This window comes from Eleutherodactylus coqui, chromosome 2, assembly GCF_035609145.1.
Source record: "Eleutherodactylus coqui strain aEleCoq1 chromosome 2, aEleCoq1.hap1, whole genome shotgun sequence".
NCBI classification, from domain to species: domain Eukaryota; kingdom Metazoa; phylum Chordata; class Amphibia; order Anura; family Eleutherodactylidae; genus Eleutherodactylus; species Eleutherodactylus coqui.
Genome location: NC_089838.1, coordinates 130,723,306 through 130,747,339, shown reverse-complemented (window position 1 = coordinate 130,747,339; position 24,034 = coordinate 130,723,306). Strand labels below are relative to the sequence as shown.

Below are 24,034 nucleotides of genomic sequence, written 5' to 3'. Positions count from 1 at the left end.
GCTTCAATAGAACCTAATAGCTTCGGGGTAACGCTGCATTAGCCCTTTCTTTTTTAAACTTCAGTCTCTATCCATCGGTATACACTGTACATCTAATCCTTTTCTTATATCTTTCTTTTCTTGATACAATATATTTGTTGGTGCTCACTACACCTCTCCTTCTCACCGCACTGTAAACGCTTCTTTCTTCAGCCGCATGCACATGGGTGGGTCGGATTCTGTATGCAGTGACTCGCAGCGCATTTTTTAACTCATATTTCCAAACTTATGGAAAAAATGGCAGAAAAAACACTACACATAGGTTTCATTCACACAGACATGATGATTTTCGGCCTGCTGTGTCACGGCCACAGAGCGGCCGAAAATCGCGTGAGCAAATGGCAGCTGTGACCAAGTCAAGGCTGCAACTTCCATTTTAATGCCCGTTCAGACAGCCGAGTGCAGCTATGCTAAACTTAGAGAAGTCTTAAAGGAAGAGCCTGAGGAAAAAGGACAAGCAAAGAGTATGCTGCATTCTGGACAAAAACATACACCCAGCGTCAGGAAAAATACCACAAAAAAACAACTATGTTTGTACTGTATTAATAAGTTTAATAACTTTCTGTTGACCTACAGCTAATATCTTGGTGCAAAAAACATGACAAAAATGTTGGAAAAAACTGTGTTTCTCCATAAGGGCTTCTACCCACTAGTCTTTTTTTTAGCGCTGTGATTATGCTGCATTTTTTTCAATGGGACTTTCTAATGTTAAAATCGCATCACACAAAAATCGCAAGTTTGTACTTTTGAGATTTTTGTGCGATATGATTTTAACATTAGAAAGTCCCAATGAAAAAAAAACACAGCAATATCGCATCATTTAAAAAAAACGCTAGTGAGTAGAAGCCCTAAACAACGATGTGTGAAAATACCTGTAGTGATGTTTGCTTGGAATTGGTCTGAGTGCTTCAATTTAACATAACCTGGTATAATCATACGAGTATCTATCAAGGCTTACCCACTGCCGAATATATTGGAATGGGGTCACAAAAACATATATAAATGTTGGCCATACACATTAGACAAATGTCAGCAGGACTGGATGACCATCTAATGAGTATAGGGGTAACTTGACTGTCCCCGATGGCAGATGTTGTGGGAAAGAAGGATAGGACTTGTTGGATTTTAACATTTGTTCTCAATGAAGCCAAACTGCTGCCAGAGTTGTCTGGAGAGGAAAAAGGAATCTGGCAGCAGCTTATAACCTTCTCTCTATTCAGAATAAATAGCGGCAAGTCCTATTTCTGGGTGTTCCTTTGGGAAACCTCTTGTCGTATCGCCCATTTTTTCAATTGGGCTGGCAATGCATTGCATTGCATGGCTTTCGAGATGCGAGTGCGATGAGATGCGAGGTTTACCCATGGAAAGCAATGGCAAACACTTTGCGATCCTACTTTCCTGAAGTGATGTGTGGCCAGTACATCTCATGTTGATGAGCACAATATCGGGCCGAGTTTCACGGTCCGATACCGCACTTGCCCTTGTGTGAAATTAGCCTTAGAGCATACTGCATTTTCAACATCCCCCCGACCCCAAGCTTTACAAGACTGTCAAAAAAACAAAACAATGTGTACGCAGACTTTCAAATGTTTTATTATAGTAAATTAATGTAAGATCTGGCAGCAGCATTCTTGAACGAATATCATGAAAAGCACTAATTAAACTGTGTCCAAATACTGTATACTGGTCTAGTCATAGAAAACGTCTCCTGTGTTTCCCCTCTGTCTATACATTTTTTCCATTCATTATTTGTCACCACAGTGTTCACATTCCTACAGAAGTTTACCTACATACATGTAATAAAAGCAATGATAAATGTGTTCTGCTTGGCACAATGTGGGCTTGTGATTTTACATAATACGATAGATGGAGCCAAAAATATGTTTAATTGAAGTGCAGCAATTGTTATGCAGTGTGATAAGATATGAATGTCAGATAACACAGCATTCAATTACAGGTTGAGATAAATGCAAATCATTGACCAAGCTTTCTATGAAAAGGCAGCGCAGTAAATCTCTCTGATAAGCAGGCATAAGGTGGTTTCACACGGCCGAGAAAACCGCGCAATGTGAGAGTCAGTAAAAAAGCAGATTATGAAACCAATGATTTTCAATGGTTTCCTTCCCATTAGCGATGTTTTCACTCATGTGATGTTGTGAGAGTAAAAAATTCTGGCATGCTCTATCTTTCTGTGATGTGCGATTTATTTATTTATTTTTTTGTTAGATTTTTTTTTTTTTTTCTTTTTTTTTAATCTCCAATGTTTTCCCATCCCATCGCAACAAACTTGCGATGCAATGTGATTTTAACAGTAGGAAATCCTATTGACTTTCACTAAAAAATTGTGTCAAAATCGCAGGAAAAAAGACACAATATTTCCACAATTTTCCCACAGCAAAATTGCAATCGCCCTTGTGGAACTAGCCTAAGGGTGGCGTTGCAACCATTAAATGCAGTGCTAACATTGATTGCTTGGTGAGACATCTCCTTTATGACTTTCTGCTCAGATAACAAGCAAACCTTTTTTTTTCAAGTCATTGAGGTTTAATGTTTGCTTTTTTTTTATTCAGAAGTGAGTAATATCACTCAGCTCCTGCAAAGATTCATTAGGGGCCAATGTATACTGCTGTATGTCCGGGCTGCATGCTGTCCACGTGTTCCACAGACAGCACACAGCCCCTAATTGCCTATAGCTATTCAAATGCCCATTTTTTCACACTGACCAGAAATTTTTGCATGTCCTGTTTTCATCCATTTTCACAGATGAGAATAGGACATGCAATATGCAGTGTCCATGCAGTTTGAAGAGCACATGGATGGATCATTCTATACATATTAAATAGAATTTAAGGCTCTTTCTCACAAGCGTATTGATTTTCGGTTGGCTGGGTCACAGCCACAGTACAACTGAGAATCGCGTGAACAGGCGCACAAATCTGCTGTTTGAGCTCCCATTCAGACGGTCTGGGTCTGGCGCATATATGCCGTGCCCGGATTGCCGTCGGGCGAGGGGAGACTCTGCTAAACTGCCTTCCCCCTTCCTTTCCCTCACTGGCTTTTAGCAAGGGATGGGGACGGAAGCTAATGTGCTAAGCTCCCACCCCCTCTCCGCCTTGTCAACTGCCAGCTATGGGAGGGGGTGGGATGGGGCGAAAGGTTAACAACTAGCTCACACCCCCATCCTGCACCCTCCTAATGCATACAGCCAGCAAGGGGCGGAGAGAAGGAGGAAGGGGGTGGGAGTTTAGCAGACACACTGCTAAACTCCCTCCCACCTCCCTTCTCCGGCAGCTACCATAGGCTCCCATAGGAGTCTATGGCAGCGGCCGACATATTCCGGCCAGGAAGATAGTTCCTGAACTAGCTTTCGTGGCCTGCGTAAAAGCACCTGGCTAAAATGCGCTCCATATGCACTATTTTGGCTGGCCGGGCGCTTTCACGCAGTGGGAATACGCCCATCTGAACTGATGCATTGTAAACCCGTGCATCAGATGGGCAGCGTATATCGGCCTGGTGTGACAGCGCGACTGATATCAGCTTATGTGAATGAAGCCTTAAAGGGGTTATCCCGCGCCGAAACGTTTTTTTTTTTTTTTTCAACAGCCCCCCCGTTCAGCGCGAGACAAACCCGATGCAGGGACCTAAAAAAAAATCCACACAGCGCTTACCTGAATCCCCGCGCTCCGGTGACTTCTTACTTACCGGCTGAAGATGGCCGCCGGGATCTTCTCCCTCGGTGGACCGCAGGGCTTCTGTGCGGTCCATTGCCGATTCCAGTCTCCTGATTGGCTGGAATCGGCACGTGACGGGGCGGAGCTACACGGAGCCGCTCTCCTGCACGAGCGTCCCCATTGAGAAAAGAAGAAGACCGGACTGCGCAAGCGCGTCTAATCTGGAGATTAGACGCTGAAAATTAGACGGCACCATGGAGACGGGGACGCCAGCAACGGAACAGGTAAGTGAATAACTTCTGATAACTTCTGTATGGCTCATAATTAATGCACAATGTACATTACAAAGTGCATTAATATGGCCATACAGAAGTGTATAACCCCACTTGCTTTCGCGGGACAACGCCTTTAAGTTAATTTTTAAATCCTTTGAATAGGGGTGGATTAGCCATTGTATCCACTGGAGAAAATCCCGGTGGGCTGGTTTCGTCCCAAAGCTGGTGCAGATATATTTATTCTGTGGAAGTCAAAAATAAAAAAAAAACAATATATACTCACCTGTATTCCTCATTCAGGCTCCCGGTCTCTGCTGTCTGCGCCACACAAGTCCCACACTGACTTCCTCATGGCGCTATCATGTGTTCATCACATCCAGTTTTCCGCCTAATTGTGTTGGTGAGGGCGAAGACTGGACTCAGCTATCATGTGATTACGCAATGTGGAACTCAGCGTGGGACCTTGCGGCGCGGAGCTGGGAGCTGGGATGAGAGACATTTGAGGTCTCCTGCCTATGAATAAATTAGCAGAACAACCTCAGTAAAATATCAACTGTTTCAATGCCCTTTTTGGTTCACTTGGAAAATTTCTATATATCTAGACTGATGTCTGTAATAGATCTAAGTCATATTTACAAAAGTCTTGCTTTATATTGTCATGTTATATATCTAACATCAGTGAAAGCCAGTCTGGAATAAGAGGCGGAGCAGAGTCCAAAAAATTAGCAACTTTACTTAGCAGCGGTTTCAGTGATACAGTTACTTAACAAGAATTAGCAGTACACAGTTTAGAATATTATGTTACAATCTGCAAAACTTTAGCAACTCTTTTATGGTCTATAACATAAGCACAGGTTCAATGCAAATTGTTAAGCTTCACAAATATGCAGTGTCACTTAGATTTTCTGCAGTTTTTCAAAAATTCTTGAGCGTTCTCATAGTTTACACTTTGGTTAGATACAGTTTCTTGAACGCTCACAGGCCTTCTTGAAATATACAGTCTCTAAATCACTATCAGACTTCTCATGGCTCCATGGGAACTCCAGGCTCGCAGTTCACTTGGTTGGGGGCTCTCCTCAGCAAAGTAACAAAAATGGCTGGACCTACTTCAGCTACCATGATCGACTGTCCGGCACCCTAGTCCAAACAGGAGGCTTCAGGGATTTCTTGCACATCCCGCTTTATTCTGACCCAACCTCTCCCATAGACTTCCAGAACCTTGCTCCATCCACTCACACTTGCTGCCACTCCTTATTATAAATGTGAACATACACTTACACAATAGATCAATTGGGTGCAAATAGAATAATATGGAAACAGAGCTGTATGGAACGCAAATACTGGCGAGCATACACGGCAGAACCATATGGGTTGCAAATAAGAGCCATACAGGGTGCATATAATTACATAGATACAGGGTATAGACAACTGATCCATACAGCAAGCAGGTAAAACAGCCAATCCGGGTGTGAAAAACAGATGTGAAGTGCCTAAAAGAGAACCAAACAATGCCACACAGGTCATAAATTCATTAATTTTATTTAAAATCTATGTAATATCAATTACTTGGCCATATTATTTTATGGGTCTCCTCCCTGTGGTCGACTGGGTGCCCTCACTGTTCAAAACCAACTGCCATATTCAACAACAGTTCTTTGGCATCTTTTCCCCCTTCCCACATCATCTCATTCTCTTCCTCGGAGGCATTATCTCACCCCACTGTAGCAACCTGAACATCAACTCCCTTCACTCAATCTCGATCCCAACCCACACATAAAATCGCATCTCCTCCCACAAACCATGTCTCCCCAATTGCAATCTCAACCCCACAGACCCACATCACAATAATCCCACACACCCCTACAAATGTGCATCTTTCATAGGTATAGCTGTGTTCGCAAAGCTCTGATCTATCAAATAACGTATTTTTTAGCCCGCATGGTAAACAGTCAGAATTGCACTTTTTAGGTCACGTTGTCTCCAAGAAAAATTTTAATATAAAGTGATCAAAAAGTCATAAGTACTACAAAATGGTACCAACAAAAACTACAGGATACCCCACAAAAAAACAGGGTCTCATAAAATTATGTTGACCTAAAAATAGGTATGGCTGTCAGAAGAAAAACTAGAAATTTTGTATCGTCGTAATCGTAGTGACCATGTAATAAAGTTATTTTATTTTTGCTGCAGTGTGTCACTGTAAAAACAAGACCCTCCTAAAGATGGCGAAATTGCATTTTTTCATTTCACTTCAGACTTTTTAAAAAGTTTTTCAGTACATTATATGGTACATTAAATACTATTGAAAAATTCAAATCGTCCCACAAAAAACAAGTCCTCAGACTGCTACGTTGATGGATAACACATCAGAATCACTCTATCGCAGAATCCTTCTACAAGGTTATATCTCCCCCATAACACATCTCCAGTCCCCACTCTATTTCCACTCCTTTGCACTTGACTTCTTCCCTACAACCCACTCTACCTTCCTTGTATATTGACATACAAGGCTCAGATAAATAATAAACATTTTCCTTGGCTGTCAAGCAAAGCGCTCTTTGGTTCATACAGGCTTCTATAGGGCTCCCACCCACTGGCGATATTTTCTTTCTTGCGCTGCAAGAGCACGAGAAAAATCTCGCATCGCAGCACAAGAAAGAGGTTGGTATAGAACCGGCATATCGCAAGTGGTTTCAATGGGGCTAGCAACAGCAGCGCTAGCCCCATTGAAAGCATTGGGAGAATGCCGCGGACTTCTGCCACAGCTGTCACAGCTGTGGCAGAAGTCCGCGGCATTCTATTCTATTGCTTTCAATGGGATCGGCACTGCTGCCGATCCCAATGAAATCAATGGTTTCAGCCAAGCCCCGCAGAATGATTATTGGGGAAGGGCTTGAAATATAAGCCCTTCCCCAACAATCATCAATAAGTGTGTAAAAAAAATAAAGAAATGTATTACTCACCTCTCCTGCGCTCAGCCGCGTCCTCCTGCTGGCTCCCCGGCACTGCTATTAAGCTCTTTCAGCAGTCGGGGATTTAAAACTCCCCGCCTCCTGAAAGGGCTGTGCAGATTGGCCGAAGGCTCAGCCAATAGCAGCTACTGCTTAGCTATTTGCTGAGCGCTCAGCCAATCACACATAGCTCTTAGCTATTCATTCATGAATAGCTAAGATATAGCTATTCATGAATGAATAGCTAAGGGCTATGTGTGATTGGCTGAGCGCTCAGCCAATAGCTAAGCTATTCATGAATGAATAGCTATGAGCTATGTGTGATTGGCTGAGCGCTTAGCCAATAGCTAAGCAGTAGCTGCTATTGGCTGAGCCCTCAGCCAATCTGCACAGTCCTTTCAGGAGGTAGGGATTTTTAAATTCCCGATTGCTGAAAGAGCTTAATAGCAGTGCCGGGGGGCCAGCAGGAGGACGCGGCTGAGCGCAGGAGAGGTGAGTAATACATTTTTTTATTTTTTAACACACTTTTGGCAGATTATCGGGGAAGGTTATATATTTTAAGCCCTTCCCCGATAATCATTCCGCGGGGCTTTGCAGAAAGCAGTGCTTTCAATGGGATCGGCAGCATCCCATTGAAGGCAATGGGCTAGAATGCCGGGGACTTCTGCCACAGCTGTGACAGCTGTGACAGCTGTGGCAGAAGTCCCCGGCATTCTCCATCTCTTATTAATGGGGCTAGCGCTGCTGCCGCTGGCCCTGTTGAAAAGACTGGCGATATGTCGGCGTGATGCCGATATCCCGGCGTCATGCCAATTTTTTTCTCGCACTGCAATGCAAGACTTTAACTTTAGAATCGCATTGCAGTGGAGAAAATATCGCCAGTGGGTGGAAGCCCTGAGAGTGTGACAGGAGCCTGTACTAATCAATGAGCGCTTTCCTTGACAGCTGAGGAAAGAACTCATTGCAGTTGTTCCATGGCCAGCCCCGGAGATCCTAAGAATCACAGTTATGGTGCCTTTCCACTAGCGTTTTTAACGCTGCAATATTGCTGCGTTTTTTTCATGCGATTGTCAATGGGACTTTCTAATGTTAAAAACGCATTGCACAAAAATCGCAAAACACAAACTTTTAGTTTTTGTGCGATGCGTTTTTAACATTAGAAAGTCCCACTGACAATCGCGTGAAAAAAACGCAGCGATATCACAGTGTTAAAAAAATGCTAGTGGAAAGGCACCCTTAGGGTGAATGCACACGGGCGGATTTGAATTGCGGAATCCTAAGCGGACAACTGTTTTTTTTTTCGTTTTTTTTGACAGTTAGAAAATGGTAAAAGAAAATTATGTCTGTGTAGGGTACTTGTAACTGTGATCCTATAATTGCTCAGCTCTCTACTACATCATCCTATCTTTATCATTATAAGCCATGGCAAGCCATGAGACCTCCATAATTGGATGATGAAGGGCAAATGATGTCACAGAGAGAGCTCCCTCTGTTAAGCACTTACATTTTGCAATCAACATTGATCAGGACCTGTATGGGTTAACAACAGTGATCAGGAATAAGTTGACACTATACAAATGAAGATTATTATTATCATTCTCTCCGATCCCCACTGTTGTAGTAGGATACTGGCTGTCCGTTACAGCCAGTTCTCGCTGCAGATGGCATGGGCTCAGCTCCTTGTCTTCTGCCATCCACATGCTGTACATGTACAACATTTCACACTAACTGCTTCCCTCCCGTGATGTACATATACATCATTGGGTATGAAGGGATTAAACATGACAACGTTTCTAAAGTTCAAAGGCTTAACTGTTACAACTCAATTACAAGTTTGCATATGATACAGTGTTTCCTCGAAAAGAAGACACTGTCTCATATTAATTTTGCCCCAAAAGAAGCACAGTGTCTTATTTTCAGGGTTTGTCTTATAATACTCACCTAGTAGCCGGTGTTTGGGTCCCTCAAGCTGGGCTGCGGCTCTGCTGCAGGCTTCTGTGTTCTCCTGAACACCGACAGAGCAATTTTTCCTTATAGCAGGGCTTGAATACCCTGCCTCCAGCAAGCAATTGCTCTGATTGGTTCATCGAGCGCCACATTAGCCAATCAGAGCCAGGAGAACAGAAAGCCTGCAGTGACCCAAACACCGGCTACTAGGTGAGTATTGCTTTTTTTGTCATGTATGGTAGCACGGGCTTATTTTCAGGGGATGGCTTATATTTCAGCCCCTTGCTTCCCCCAAAATTCAGGGTAAGGCTTATAATCAGGCTAGGTCTTATTATCAGGGAAACACAGAAGTTGTGATCTATTATATTGTAGCTATTATCTTACATTAGCTGAAGATCCATTTGCTGTTTTGCTTTTAATGACTCTGCATTTGTCCTGTGGAGATAAAATACATAAGAGAGAGCTGATTTTAATATTCTAATATTCTATGAAAATGTAACGTGGATTTGAACTACTCTCCCCTCCTGTTTAGCTATAGTAGTTTGTAGTTAGAACTACAAATTAACAGCCAAACATGCCTGGATTAACAGTAAAGCAAACCTCCTCTGGAGAAGAGTCCCCTTTTGGACTAAATAGCAAGATGTACAGGAAAACGGAATAGGTCCAGCGTCGGGTAACAATTGATATATGCATTTTATACCACCTGATTAGATAATCAAAGGGGTCATCTGATTAGATAACCACCCCTTTCAGAATACGACCACCCCTGTTGATTTAGCCAGGGAAAGCTGCGTCCAACCAGCTCGAAATTCGCTCAAATGCCGTCTTTGAGCGATAAATATTGTGTGTAACTGCACTTACATTGTGCAGTTTTCGTTATGCCGTTGCTCATCATCGTGCTGAAAGACGACGATGAGCTTTATCAGGAATTCACAGTGGGATACAGCTGATACTATTGTTTCAGCTGTATCCCGCTCCCTGATGACAGCTGCGTATAAAGTACAGAGCGGTCCGGCTGTATAACATCCCGCTTGTCTTCTGCATCCTCCGCTGGCAGCGCAAGGTGATCTTGCGCTGTAAATGACAACGATTATAGCTCAAAAGTCTAAATGGGCCTTAATGCAGTGTTACATGGCACCATGCAAATGATTGGCAATCCATATAATACAAGGACAGTTTGGGGGCGGTTTGAGACGGCCATATGCACAACTACACTCGCCAGTACGGAGTGTAGTTGTGCATTAACGAGTTTTCTTTTTTCCTCGTCAGCCGTTCAAACTCTGTGCCATAGCACAGGAGTTATAAAAAAATAGCGGGAAGATACATTTCCCGCACGTAGTTAATACAATGTGTGGGAAAGATAGGGCAAGTCCTATCTTTTCTCCCCTGTACAATTAATAGGTGAGAATCCAGGTTGTAGAAACGAAACCACTGAAATCAATGGTTTTGTTTTGTCCCAGTATGCAGCTGATTATCACGGCCTCATAACGGGAGAAAAGCATATTCATGTGTTCAAGCCCTGAATCTGCCAGAACAGGATTCTAGTTTATAGTAACTATGGAACAGAATTGACTTAGAGATGACTTAAATGAAACGCAACGTGAAACTACTGTATGATGCAAAATTGAAGGTATAATATTTTGTGAAATATTAGAATAATTTATGTTAGACACAGTTCTCTTTAGGTCAAATGTATATGCATTTTATACCACCTGATTAGATATCGAAGGGATCATCTGATTAGATATTTGACCTAAAGAGAATGGTGTCTAACATCAATTATTCTAATATGTCACAAAATATTACACTGCAATTTTGCATCATACAGTACTTTCACATTGCGTTTCATTTAAGTCATCTCTAAGTCAATTCTGTTCCAAGTCACTGCACCCCTAAGAGTCATGTCTCCACCCACATCACAATCTCCTCCTCATAACACATCTGTCCCCAGTCCCTACTCTCTTCCCATTCCCCTGTACTTCTCCCATACAGCTCACTCTTCTGTTCCAGCATATTAACATACAGGGTTCAGCAAAATAATGAATGTCTTTCTCACCTGTCAAGGAAAATCCTCATTAGTTCATACAGGCTCCTGTCGTACAAGGCCTGTCATAGCCTGTAAGTGTGCAACAGAAGCCAATGAGCACTTGTCTCAACAGCTGAGGTAAGTACTCATTGCAGTCTTGCTGCGGGTAGCCCCCAAGATCTTCAGAAAGACAGCTAATCACACAGGCTTCTCTCTAGCAGAGTGGAGGCTGCAAGCCGTAGGAGACCCGTGGGCCACAGGTTTTGCTCTATAGGCACAGCTATACATTACACTCTCCATATAAAGGCGTATCTACTATTATTCTTTAGTACTATAACACTCAATCATATAGACATTTATCTGTATTCTATTAGCATACATACATTCTATGGCTAATACTACACAAATATTAACGTTTCCAACGCTCTTACAAGTTTGCCTATCCTGATTGTATAACTAAGCATTAGAACCTTACATTAGATGAAGATCCCTGTGTTGCTTTTTCTTCAATGACCCTGCATTGGTCCTGTGGATATAAAATATATAAGAAAAAACGGATTATAACATTTTCTATTAAAATGTAATTGGATTATAGAAAATATTGAAATGTGCACTTGAATTACTTTGCCCCCCCTGTTCACCCAAACCAGTCTGTAGATAGGCCTAGAAATTAATAGCCAAATTTGCATTGAGTAATAGTAAAGTAAAATCTTTCAGAGCTTTTTGGACTATATGGCAAAATACATTACATAGTAGTGGACTATAAGCAGAACATTATGATAAGCAGAACGATATATATGTGTGTGTATATATATATATATATATATATATATATATATATATATATATACAAATATTTTAGGCAGGTGTGAAAAAATGCTACAGAGTAAGAATGCGTCTAAAAATGGAAGTGTTAATAGCTTATATTTGTCAATTAGCAAAATACGAAGTGCATAAACAAAAGGGAAATCAAATCAATATTTGATGTGACCACCCTTTGCCTTCAAAACAACACATTCTTCTAGGTACAGTTTTTAAAAGAACTTGGCAGCCAATGTTATTAAGAACTATCTTCAGCATAAAAAACAAGGAGTCCTGGAAGTGATGATATGGACCCACAGAGTCCTGATCTCAACATTATCAAGTCTATCTGGGATTACATGAAGAGACAGGAGGAGGTGAACAAGCCGACATCCACAGAAGATCTGCGGTTAGTTCTCCAAGACGTTTGGAACAACCTTCCTGCTGAGTTCCTTCAAAAAGTGTGTGCAAGTGTACCTAGAAGAATTGATGCTGTTGTGAAGGCAAAAAGGTGGTCACAACAAATATTGATTGGATTCACATATTTTTTTCTTGTTCACGTTGCATTTTGTTAATTGACAAAAATAAATTAACACTGTGTGTATACATATATAATAGCAATATATCTGTATACAGGAATTCCCATATTTTGAAAAATGCTTTGTTTCTCCATATATACTTCCACATTTAAGAGTTGTTTCACACCTGTGCTGCGGGTTTCGCCTTCCTGGGAGCAGGAAAGTGGAATTCCCGTGGCCATACGGCTCAGTTTCAGGACAGAACCGAATAGCACCGAACGGACCCCATTGACTATAACTGGGTCCATTCAGTTTCCACTCAAGTGCTCGGCTTTTGAACATGCAGCGCTTTTTATTCTAGAATTTTGAGCCGGACTTGGATGTGAAACCGGCCTAGGTCTACTGCATAAGGCAAGAGGTACATGGTGACAGCTGTCACACAACCTGAACATCAGCAGCATGCTATGCTACACAGAATAGAAATGTCGTATGGCATCACTGTCTCATTGTCTTACACCTGTTAATAAAATGGGTATGACGCTATTCTTTGTTGAAAGGGGCTGCTTTAATTTAGGAATTCAACAACAAAAGTTTCTGTGTTCTCTCCTGATGGATTCCAAATAATCCCAGGTCATTTCTGCACCAATAGCTTCTACATTTATAGTTCTGTATAACTTCTTTCTATTTTTCTCACTACACTCACCTCATCTACATAATCACTTTCACACTGGCTCAGTGGGGATGTACACCTGGAGGCTTTAGTGCACCATAAGCAACCACTTGATATGCAATCCAAGCAACTGTCATGAGGGAAATGTAAATTAATAATATATGTCAGCAAGCACAAACAAATTACAGGTTAGACAAATTAGTGCCAGATAATATGGTTTATTCCAGATCTATTAGACCATCTATTAGATAGTGTTTTGATGTCTTTTTTGGACTATTTTTCACAGAATTTCAAAACCCTGCGGCCTGATGTTACATCACAGTCTATGGTAAAATACTGCAAAGTCTACATTACATAGTGCTTCGTGTTTTGTTGCCTTTTTGGGGTCAGTTTCATTTTTTCAAAACACAGTATTCTCTTTATGTGGCATTTTCCGGCATTTGTTACAATAGGCTTCTCAGCAGGCTTAATAAGTGACAGAAAAACCTACAAAATGTCAGAAATTAAAGAACACTACCAAAAAAGCATTTAAAAACTTTTGAAATAAATGGTGTTTTTACATACATTTTAAAACACTATAAAAGTGTGGTAGAATGATCACTTAAAAAGAAAATCTATTTGTTTCGGGTTTAGAGTCTTGAGATTTATGTATAAGGGCTAAATTATTTAATTACACAAGTAAAAAGATGTTAAAGGGCCTTTCTCATCTTAGGCATTTATAGTATATTCAAAGGATATGACATAACATCTGATGGAGGAAGGTCTCACCTCTGGTGGCACATATGTGGCCACTCTATTCATTATCCAGGGGACCCCCATTCTGGAGATAGCTACAGATCCCAAATGTGTGGCCCGCATATTGCAGACCTTTATGCACGCCAATAGTTATGTACCTGAATGCTGAGTACTGTGAGCACTTCTGAAACTGGAACTGTGCGGAGAAAGCTATGCTATTACTCTGTGCTGCAGCAGATAATGTGGCTAAAAATAAAAAAAAATGATTACAAACATTATTAGTGCATATTATTGTATTGACAGTTATATTTTAGTAGTTACAGCTTTATGATATATTTTGCAGAGTTCATTTGCATCACCTAAGGATGGTTTCACACCTGCGCCCAGAGTTCTGTTTTCCTACCCATTTCGGGGAGCAGGAAAAGGGAATCCCCATGGCCAAATAGCTCTGTCTAAGGACGAAACTTAGTGTTAGACAGACCCCATTGACTATAATGGGGTCCGTTCAGTTTCCGCTCAACTGCCTGGCTTTTGAACAGAAGTAAAATTGCCGCATGCAGACACAGATGTAAAACCACCCTATAGCAGTCTGATAAATATTTTAAGTAACATTACGAACATCATTGTGATTAGAGATGAGCGAACGTGTTCTTCCGAGCTTGATATTCGTGCGAATATTAGGGTGTTCGGGATGTTCGTTATTCGTAACGAACACCATGCGGTGTTCGGGTTACTTTCACTTCCTTCCCTGAGACGTTAGCGCGCTTTTCTGGCCAATTGAAAGACAGGGAAGGCATTATAACTTCCCCCTGTGACGTTCAAGCCCTATACCACCCCCCTGCTGTGAGTGGCTGGCGAGATCAGGTGTTCGCCGAATATAAAAGTCGGCCCCTCCCGCGGCTCGCCTCAGATGCCGTGTGAGTTAGATGAGGGACAGTGCTGTTTGTACCGGAGCTGCTGTAGGGAAAGAATTGGTAGTTAGTGTAGGCTTCAAGACCCCCCAAAGGTCCTTATTAGGGCCACTGATAGCTGTGTGTTGGCTGCTGTTAGCAGTGGCAATTTTTTTTTTCTCAAAATCGCCTCTGCAGAGCGTTGCACCCGGCATTAGGGACAGAAGTGCTGCATAGGCAGGGAGAGTGTTAGGAGTGAGTGTAGCCTTCAAGAACCTCAACGGTCCTTTCTAGGGCCATATTTAACCGTGTGCAGTACTGTCCAGGCTGCTGTTAGCTGTGCTGCATTTTTTTTTACTTCTCAAAATCGCCTCTGCAGAGCATTGCACCCTCCATTGATACTGCAGGGAAAGAATTGTGTAGGCAGGGCCACAACACAGTTATTATTCATTGAATATACGCAGTGCTGCCTTTTGGTGCAAAAAACGGAAAATATTTCTATTTGTCCTGCCTCTGTCCGTCCTAAGGGCGGTGGACACGTGTCGGCTGCGTGTGCAACCTTTAAAAATCAGACGCACCCAGCTACGTTTTACTCCTGGCTTCGCCATTTGCTTTCCTTAATTGGGAAAAAAAATACCTGCTCTGCCACAGTTAATAACTCTGCTACCCTCACGTTCTGTGACACATTAGCAGGAAAACAGCACAGTTATTAAACTTAGATTATACATTCACTAGAGGCAGTGGGGCCTTTCGTTTTCAAAAAAGGGAAAAAATTATATTTGGCCTGCAGTCTTGGGCCAATTTATTAGCTGCCTGTGAAATCAAATCACTGGTAATACAGCATGCTGAGGGGTAGGGGTAGGCCTAGAGGACGTGGACGCGGCCGAGGACGCGGAGGGCCAAGTCAGGGTGTGGGCACAGGCCGAGCTCCTGATCCAGGTGTGTCGCAGCCGACTGCTGCGCGATTAGGAGAGAGGCACGTTTCTGGCGTCCCCACATTCATCGCCCAATTAATGGGTCCACGCGGGAGACGGTTATTAGAAAATGAGCAGTGTGAGCAGGTCCTGTCCTGGATGGCAGAAAGTGCTTCGAGCAACCTATCGTCAACCCGCAGTTCTGCGCCGTCCACTGCTGCAAATCCGAATCCTCTGTCTGCTGCTCCTCCTTCCTCCCAGCCTCCTCACTCCACTACAATGACACCTGCTCAGGAGCGGGAACACTCCCAGGAACTGTTCTCGGGCCCCTGCTTAGATTGGGCAGCAGCGGTTCCTCTCCCACCAGAGGAGTTTATCGTCACTGATGCCCAACCATTCGAAAGTTCCCGGGGTCCGGGGGAAGAGGCTGGGGATTTCCGCCAACTGTCTCAACAACTTTCTGTGGGTGAGGAGGACGATGACGATCAGACACAGTTGTCTTGCAGTGAGGTAGTAGTAAGGGCAGTAAGTCCGAGGGAGCAGCGCACAGAGGATTCGGAGGAAGAGCAGCAGGACGATGAGGTGACTGACCCCACCTGGTGTGCAACGCTTACTCAGCAGGACAGGTCTTCAGAGGGGAAGTCAAGGGCATCAGCAGGGCAGGTTGCAAGAGGCAGTGCGGTGGCCAGGGGTAGAGGCAGGGCCAGACCGAATAATCCACCAAGTGTTTCCCAAAGCGCCCCCTCGCGCCATGCCACCCTGAAGAGGCCGAGGTGCTCTAAGGTCTGGCAGTTTTTCACAGAGACGCCTGACGACCGACGAACAGTGGTGTGCAACCTTTGTCGCGCAAAGCTCAGCCGGGGAGCCAACACCAACAGCCTCACCACCACCACCATGCGCAGACATATGATGGCCAAGCACCCCGCAAGGTGGGACGAAGGCCGTTCAGCGCCTCCGGTTTGCACCCCTGCCTCTCCCCCTGTGCCCCAACCTGCCACTGAGATGCAACCCCCCTCTCAGGACACAGGCACTACCGTCTCCTGGCCTGCACCCACACCCTCACCTCCGCTGTCTTCGGCCCCATCCAGCAGTGTAGTTCAGCGCACCGTCCAGCCGTCGCTTGCGCAACTGTTGGAGCGCAAGCGCAAGTACGCCGCCACGCACCTGCACGCTCAAACGTTAACCGTCCGCATAGCAAAATTCATCAGCCTTGAGATGCTGCCGTATAGGGTTGTGGAAACGGAGTCCTTCAAAAGTATCATGGAGGCGGCGGCCCCGCGCTACTCAGTTCCCAGTCGCCACTACTTTTCCCGATGTGCCGTCCCAGCCCTGCACGACCACGTCTCACGCAACATTGTACGCGCCCTCACCAACGCGGTTACTGCCACGGTCCACTTAACTACGGACACGTGGACAAGCACAGGCGGGCAGGGCCACTACATCTCCCTGACGGCACATTGGGTGAATTTAGTGGAGGCTGGGACAGAGTCAGAGCCCGGGACCGCTCACGTCCTACCCACCCCCAGAATTGCGGGCCCCAGCTCGGTGGTGGTATCTGCGGAGGTGTATGCTTCCTCCACTAAAGCACCCTCCTCCTCCTCCTCCTCTGTCTCGCAATCAAGATGTGTTAGCAGCAGCATGTCGCCAGCAGTCGGTGTCGCGCGGTGTGGCAGCACAGCAGTGGGCAAGCGTCAGCAGGCCGTGCTGAAACTACTCAGCTTAGGCGATAAGAGGCACACGGCCCACGAACTGCTGCAGGGTCTGACACAGCAGACCGACCGCTGGCTTGCGCCGCTGAGCCTCCAACCGGGCATGGTCGTGTGTGACAACGGCCGTAACCTGGTGGCGGCTCTGCAGCTCGGCAGCCTCACGCACGTGCCATGCCTGGCCCACGTCTTTAATTTGGTGGTTCAGCGCTTTCTGAAAAGCTACCCACGCTTGTCAGACCTGCTCGTAAAGGCGCGCCGGCTCTGCGCACATTTTCGCAAGTCCCACACGGACGCTGCCACCCTGCGCACCCTGCAACATCACTTTAAGCTGCCAGTGCACCGACTGCTGTGCGACGTGCCCACACGGTGGAACTCTACGCTCCACATGTTGGCCAGGCTCTATGAACAGCGTAGAGCTATAGTCGAATACCAACTCCAACATGGGCGGCGCAGTGGGAGTCAGCCTCCTCAATTCCTTTCAGAAGAGTGGGCCTGGTTGGCAGACATCTGCCATGTCCTTGGTAATTTTGAGGAGTCTACCCAGGTGGTGAGCGGCGATGCTACAATCATTAGCGTCACCATTCCTCTGCTATGCATCTTGAGAAATTCCCTGCAAACCATAAAGGCAGCTGCTTTGCGCTCGGAAACGGGGGCGGGGGAAGACAGTATGCCGCTGGATAGTCAGGGCACCCTCCTGTCTATTTCTCAGCGCGTACAGGAGGAGGAGGAGGAGCATGAGGAGGATGAGGAGGAGGGGGAAGAGACAGCTTGGCCCGCTGCTGACGGTACACCGGCTGATTGCCTGTCATCCTTTCAGCGTGTATGGCCTGAGGAGGAGGAGGAGGAGGAGGATCCTGAAAGTGATCTTCCTAGTGAAGACAGCCATGTGTTGCGTACAGGTACCCTGGCACACATGGCTGACTTCATGTTAGGATGCCTTTCTCGTGACCCTCGCGTTGCACGCATTCTGGCCACGACGGATTACTGGGTGTACACACTGCTCGATCCACGGTATAAGGAGAACCTGCCCACTCTGATTCCCGAAGAGGAAAGGGGTTCGAGAGTGTTGCTATACCACAGGACCCTTGCGGACAAGCTGATGGTAAAATTCCAAGCCGACAGCGCTAGTGGCAGAAGGCGCAGTACCGAGGCAAAGGTAGCAGGGGATGTGCGTAGATCGAGCAGCATGTACATCCCAGGCAGTGCAACAGTCTTTAAGGGCCTGGCCAGCTTTATGGCTCCCCACCAAGACTGTGTCACCGCTCCCCAGTCACGGCTGAGTCGGCGGGAGCACTGTAAAAGGATGGTGAGGGAGTACGTAGCGGATCGCACGACCATCCTTGGTGACGCCTCTGCCCCCTACAACTACTGGGTGTCGAAGCTGGACACGTGGCCTGAACTAGCGCTGTATGCCCTGGAGGTGCTTGCTTGTCCTGCGGCTAGCGTCTTGTCGGAGAGGGTGTTTAGTGCGGCTGGGGGAATCATCACAGATAAGCTTAGCCGCTTGTCAACCGACAGTGCCGACAGGCTAACACTCATCAAGATGAACAAAGCCTGGATTTCCCCAGACTTCTGTTCTCCACCAGCGGACAGCAGCGATACGTAAGCAATACGTAGGCTGCACCCGCGGATGGAAGCTACGTTCTCTCTCACCATCCAAAACGGGGACATTTCTGCTTCATCAATCTGTGTCTAATATTCCTCCTCCTCCTCCTGCTCCTCCTCCTGAAACCTCACGTAATCACGCTGAACGGGCAATTTTTCTTAGGGCCACAAGGCTCACTCAAATAATTTTTCTGAACAATTTTTATAAGTTTCAATGCGCTTAAAAGCGTTGGAACTTTAACTTGAACCAATTTTTCGTTACACTGGGCTGCCTCCAGGCCTAGTTACCACTTAAGCCACATTAACCAAAGCGATTCACCTGCCATCTTGGTTGGGCATGGCCAATTTTTACTGAGGTACATTAGTACTGTTGGTACACCAAATTTTTGGGGCCCTCACCTACAGTGTAATCATAGCAATTTGTATGTTCTTCGCCTGCACTCATGGTACAGAAAGGTGTGTGGGGTTGGCGTACACTTTAGCTACATAAATGTAACTTGGGCCTTGGCTATACTAAGGCTACTGAAATGGAACTAAGACTGCGCTCCCGCTATACTGCTGCTTCGGAATTGTTACTGGGGCCTGTCTTGAGTGCTACTATTGCTGACATGGAACGAAGACTGCGCTCCCGCTATACTGCTGCTTCGGAATTGTTACTGGGGCCTGTCTTGAGTGCTACTATTGCTGACATGGAACGAAGACTGCGCTCCCGCTATACTGCTGCTTCGGAATTGTTACTGGGGCCTGTCTTGAGTGCTACTATTGCTGACATGGAACGAAGACTGCGCTCCTCCTATAATGCTGCTAGTGATATGTTAGTGGGGCCTGTCCTAATGCTACGGCTGAAATGTTACGAATTCTGGGCTCTGCCTATACCGCTGCTAATGGTATGTCTCTGGGGTGTGGAAACAGAGGCTTCCCAAAGACATGATGGCGGCGAGGCCATTTCCCACCAACGCGGTTACTGTAAAGGTGCATATAACCACGGACACGTGGAGAGGACACGTAGTGCCTCAAAAACATCCCCCTCCTCCTCCAACAGGGAAAACATTCTTGGCAAATGTCTTTGCATTGGTTCGTCTGGTGGCAGTCCAAGAATTTCACCTTTACCGACACAACAAGAGAGCCCCCACACCATCCCCCCGCCACGGCCCACTTAATCCTGGCCGCATTCCGAAAACCAACAAAATACAACCGTGCTACTAGGTCCGCAGTCACCACCACATTACCACCAACGCGGTTACTGTAAAGGTGCATATAACCACGGACACGTGGAGAGGACACGTAGTGCCTCAAAAACATCCCCCTCCTCCTCCAACAGGGAAAACATTCTTGGCAAATGTCTTTGCATTGGTTCGTCTGGTGGCAGTCCAAGAATTTCACCTTTACCGACACAACAAGAGAGCCCCCACACCATCCCCCCGCCACGGCCCACTTAATCCTGGCCGCATTCCGAAAACCAACAAAATACAACCATGCTACTAGGTCCGCAGTCACCACCACATTACCACCAACGCGGTTACTGTTAAGGTGCATATTACCAGTCTGACTGGGGCATGCAGACACCTTGACAGAATGAATAGTGTGTGGCACATAGGTTCCCCATTGCTATACCTACGTCTGCAGCTCCTGATGGCGGTGGCACAGGATTCTATTTCTCATTGCTTCTGTACAGCATTGTGGGCTATCGCCCCGCCACTTTTAAAGAGGGTCGCTGCCTAGCCATGCCAACCCTCTGCAGTGTGTGCCTGCGGTTCCTCCTCATGGCAGACGCACTTCTAAATAGACATGAGTGTGGCGTGGCATGAGGGCAGCTGAAGGCTGCGCAGGGACACTTTGGTGTGCGCTGTGGGGGGGAGGGGGGGGCGGTTGGTCAGCATGTAACCCAGGAGAAGTGGCAGCGGAGTGTCATCCAGGCAGTGATTGTGCTTTGTTGTAGCTAGTGTGGTGCTTAGCAAAGGTATGCCATGCTAATGAGGGCTTTTCAGAAGTAAAAGTTGTTGGGAGGGGGGGGGGACCCACTCTTGCCGGTATTGTGGCTTAATAGTGGGACCTGTGAACTTGAGATGCAGCCCAACATGTAGCCCCTCGCCTGCCCTATCCGTTTCTGTGTCATTCCCATCACTTTCTTGAATTGCCCAGATTTTCACACATGAAAACCTTAGCGAGCATCGGCGAAATACAAAAATGCTCTGGTCGCCCATTGACTTCAATGGGGTTCGTTGTTCGAAACGAACCCTCGAACATCGCGGGAAGTTCGTTCCGAATAACGAACACCCGAACATTTTGGTGTTCGCTCATCTCTAATTGTGATAGAAAGCAGCTAGTCTGAATAAACAGGTAAGAGTATAATCCCATATCGCAGAGTAATTCAGCATGAAAATCTGTGTGTGGATTTTGGTGTGGATTTCCACCACAGAATTCACTTATTGCATTGCACTGTAGGGATAAATAGACAGTGAGAGCGGCACTTTACACAGAAGACATACCTGTGTCATATATGTTGTGTGCAGGAAACTCGCAGGAACAGTTTAAGGATGGAGCTTTGTTTTTGCCCGAGCAAATGGTTTTCTTTGTGTCTTTATTTGTAATTTCACAATTCCAGGGAGCGTTTTCATCAAACAGGAAAGGGTTTTTCTCAATGCTAACCGCAATCTAACATAATCAAATATGCAAAGAATGTTGTTAGAAACATGAAATTCATAGCGAGGGGTGCATGCTGGGAATTGCAAAATACATGTAGAAGTCCAGAATTCTTGTGAAACCATCTACATTAAATCTATGTAATCTATCTATGTTATCTACCCATCTAACAAAATTTAGAGCCTTATGCAGTCTTCTTCACTTGCTCCCTTTTGTGTAGCATGGCTCCACTACATCCCCAGTAAAAGAGGTGTTTATTTGTTGTGTATTGTTAAAAGAGCTATCACTTTAACTGGTTCCGGACAGGCAGAAGTGCGGCAGGACCGAGACGCGTGGAGATGACCAATAAAACGAAGCTTCACTGTGCTCGCGCGATTCAAGGAAAGTTTATAGAGGTGTGTAGATACTCTGCTACATTCGCTACTCCAGTGAAAGAAGAGACAATCATTCTGAGACACTGCAGGTTGGCTAAAGTAATCTTTTTTTTTTCTAGTTTGGGGAGCCATAGGATCTCCATTTTCCAGCTATGCTGGTTAGGGGGAACATTGCCCTGCTTTTGTGCGAGAGGACTTGCTTCATTAGTCCCTAACCACTGCCATCCAACATCTCTAAGTCTGTTCTCCTAATAAACACAGAGTCTGAACACTGTTCTACAGTTTGCAATAAAGTTGGGTTTGAAGTAATACCTACATAGTGATATGGTCGTGGCTCATTACTTTCCCTCTTATGTTCCTCACATCTGCAACATCTACAACAGGGACTTCTTGAGGAAATATATGGTGAGTTGTCAGAGCATGAAGGTAAGGCCTCAAGCAATGTCCCTTCTTAGCTCCTATTCCTGGACCTTATTATATTTGCACCCTTCAAAAGTAAAATATATTAGCTTACTGTTTATATTTTGGCTCTAAATAGAAGTGAATTTTATATACAAATCTTATTATACTTGACATTACACTGATATATATATTGTGATAGTGTCGTAGCATAGATGGCCTACAGAGGGCGGTAGAGCAGTTATTCTGCTAGTAAATTAGAGAAAACATATGCATTGGTGTGGCAGGGAGGAAATAAAACCTCCAGCCTTGCTGCACACAGTGTCCCTGAGAAAGCCCCGAGAGGTCCATGAGAGACTGTAGCTCTGAAGAGCATGGAGCCAAATGGTGGCTGAAGGCCAGGATCCTGATGGCATGACACCCTTCTGGGTAAAAACAAGTGATGGACTGTGTTATATAGTTAAAGCACTAGGCCATTGTTCGAGAGATAACGTGTTATTTAGTGGATAGTCGAACAAGAAATATGTTGACATATACTTGTGTGCTGTGACGCTTAACAACAGTATGAAGAGTCTGTTATTATGCTGTTTGTTCAAGTACTGCAATAAAAACGGATTTGTTACATTTTACCACAATTCTGGCTGGGCGTTACGGAGGTGCGACCCACGACCACTTCATCTTAAAGGAGTTGTTCAAGAAATAAAAACAAAAAACTCTTCCCTAAGATAAAAAATAATAAATAAGTGTATACTCCGCTCTCCTGGGTCCCACCTCGCCGGCGTCGCAGCTCCATTCCCAGGACTCGATCTTTGTTTACAAGCTGCAGTAAGTATGTGTATGGGACGTCAAAGGATGTTGCAGTCAGTCACAGCTCTCAAAGCTCAAGCCTTGTGACTGGCTGCTGCAGCCTGTAAGCATTATGTCATAGGTGAAACCCAGCGCTACTGGCATTGGATATGCAGGAGGCCAGTAATATGCAGGGAGCCAGTGATTGGCTGCTGCAGCCTGTAAACGATACATCACAGGTGAGACTCGGAGTGTCAGTGTGGGAGATGCAGTGGCCAAGAGGCGCAAGTGCACACTGGTTTATTATTTTCTATCATGGGGAACCTGCCTAAAAAAAAAATATGTTGGATAACCCCTTCAACCATAGGCGTAGCGTCAGGGGGTGCTGGGGTAGCCATGGCGACCCGGCCCCTGCGCTCAGGGGGCCCCATGGCCGCCCTCCGCCATACCCACATGCACATTCAGTGCATATACCCGGCCCTTGAGCTGAGGGGGCCAGAGGGATCGGCGCTGTCGGCCGCATGATGGCTGAGGAGAGAGAAGAGAGACGGGAGGCAGCGCCGCAGGTCGGCAAGAGCAGAGGGGAGGGCTGTTACACGTGGAGCCGGCAGCTAATTACAGGCTGCAGACTCCCACGGCACGGCCCTCCAACTGTTATCAGTCTCTGCCGGCCAGCGATTACCAGGGGGAGGGGCTACTGCGGCTCTACTCACCTCCGGAGGCATATTAACACATTCTGCCGCAGTTCTCCGGCGCGGCCGATTCACCCAATCAGCTGGCTGGAATCGGCACACGTGACTACACAGCGTGCACGCGGATTGCCTGCAGCAGCCGTGTGCACTACACAGTACAGGTGCTCCCCGACTTGCGAACAGGTTCCGTTCCGGGAGCCCGTTCGCAAGTCCGTTTTGTTCGCAAGTCGAACAAATGGTAGTATGGAGCGGGATCGCGGGTGGATCCCGCTCCATACAACGTCGGGTGCCGGCTGTTCTTACAGCGGGCACCCGGCGGCAGCAGTTCCGACGAGCCGCGCCGCTTGTCCTAACTGTTAACACTTTAAATACCGCTCTGACAGCGGTAT

General features: G+C 45.7%; 1 protein-coding gene across 2 annotated transcripts in view; it reads right to left on the bottom strand.

Moving 5' to 3' along the window:
• Nucleotides 1-4,695: 4,695 nt before the first annotated feature.
• Nucleotides 4,696-24,034, bottom strand: part of LOC136611725 (plexin-C1-like) — a 32,969-nt gene continuing 13,630 nt past the window's right edge. For both annotated transcript variants that reach the window (XM_066591528.1, XM_066591527.1), the window contains exons 6-11: nt 21,241-21,406; nt 13,792-13,879; nt 12,932-13,028; nt 11,385-11,435; nt 9,268-9,318; nt 4,696-5,475 (exon numbers count right to left, since the gene is read on the bottom strand). In XM_066591528.1, coding sequence (XP_066447625.1) covers nt 5,389-5,475; nt 9,268-9,318; nt 11,385-11,435; nt 12,932-13,028; nt 13,792-13,879; nt 21,241-21,406 — 540 coding nt within the window. In that variant the 3' untranslated portion in view covers nt 4,696-5,388. The remainder of the gene's footprint in view (nt 5,476-9,267; nt 9,319-11,384; nt 11,436-12,931; nt 13,029-13,791; nt 13,880-21,240; nt 21,407-24,034) is intronic.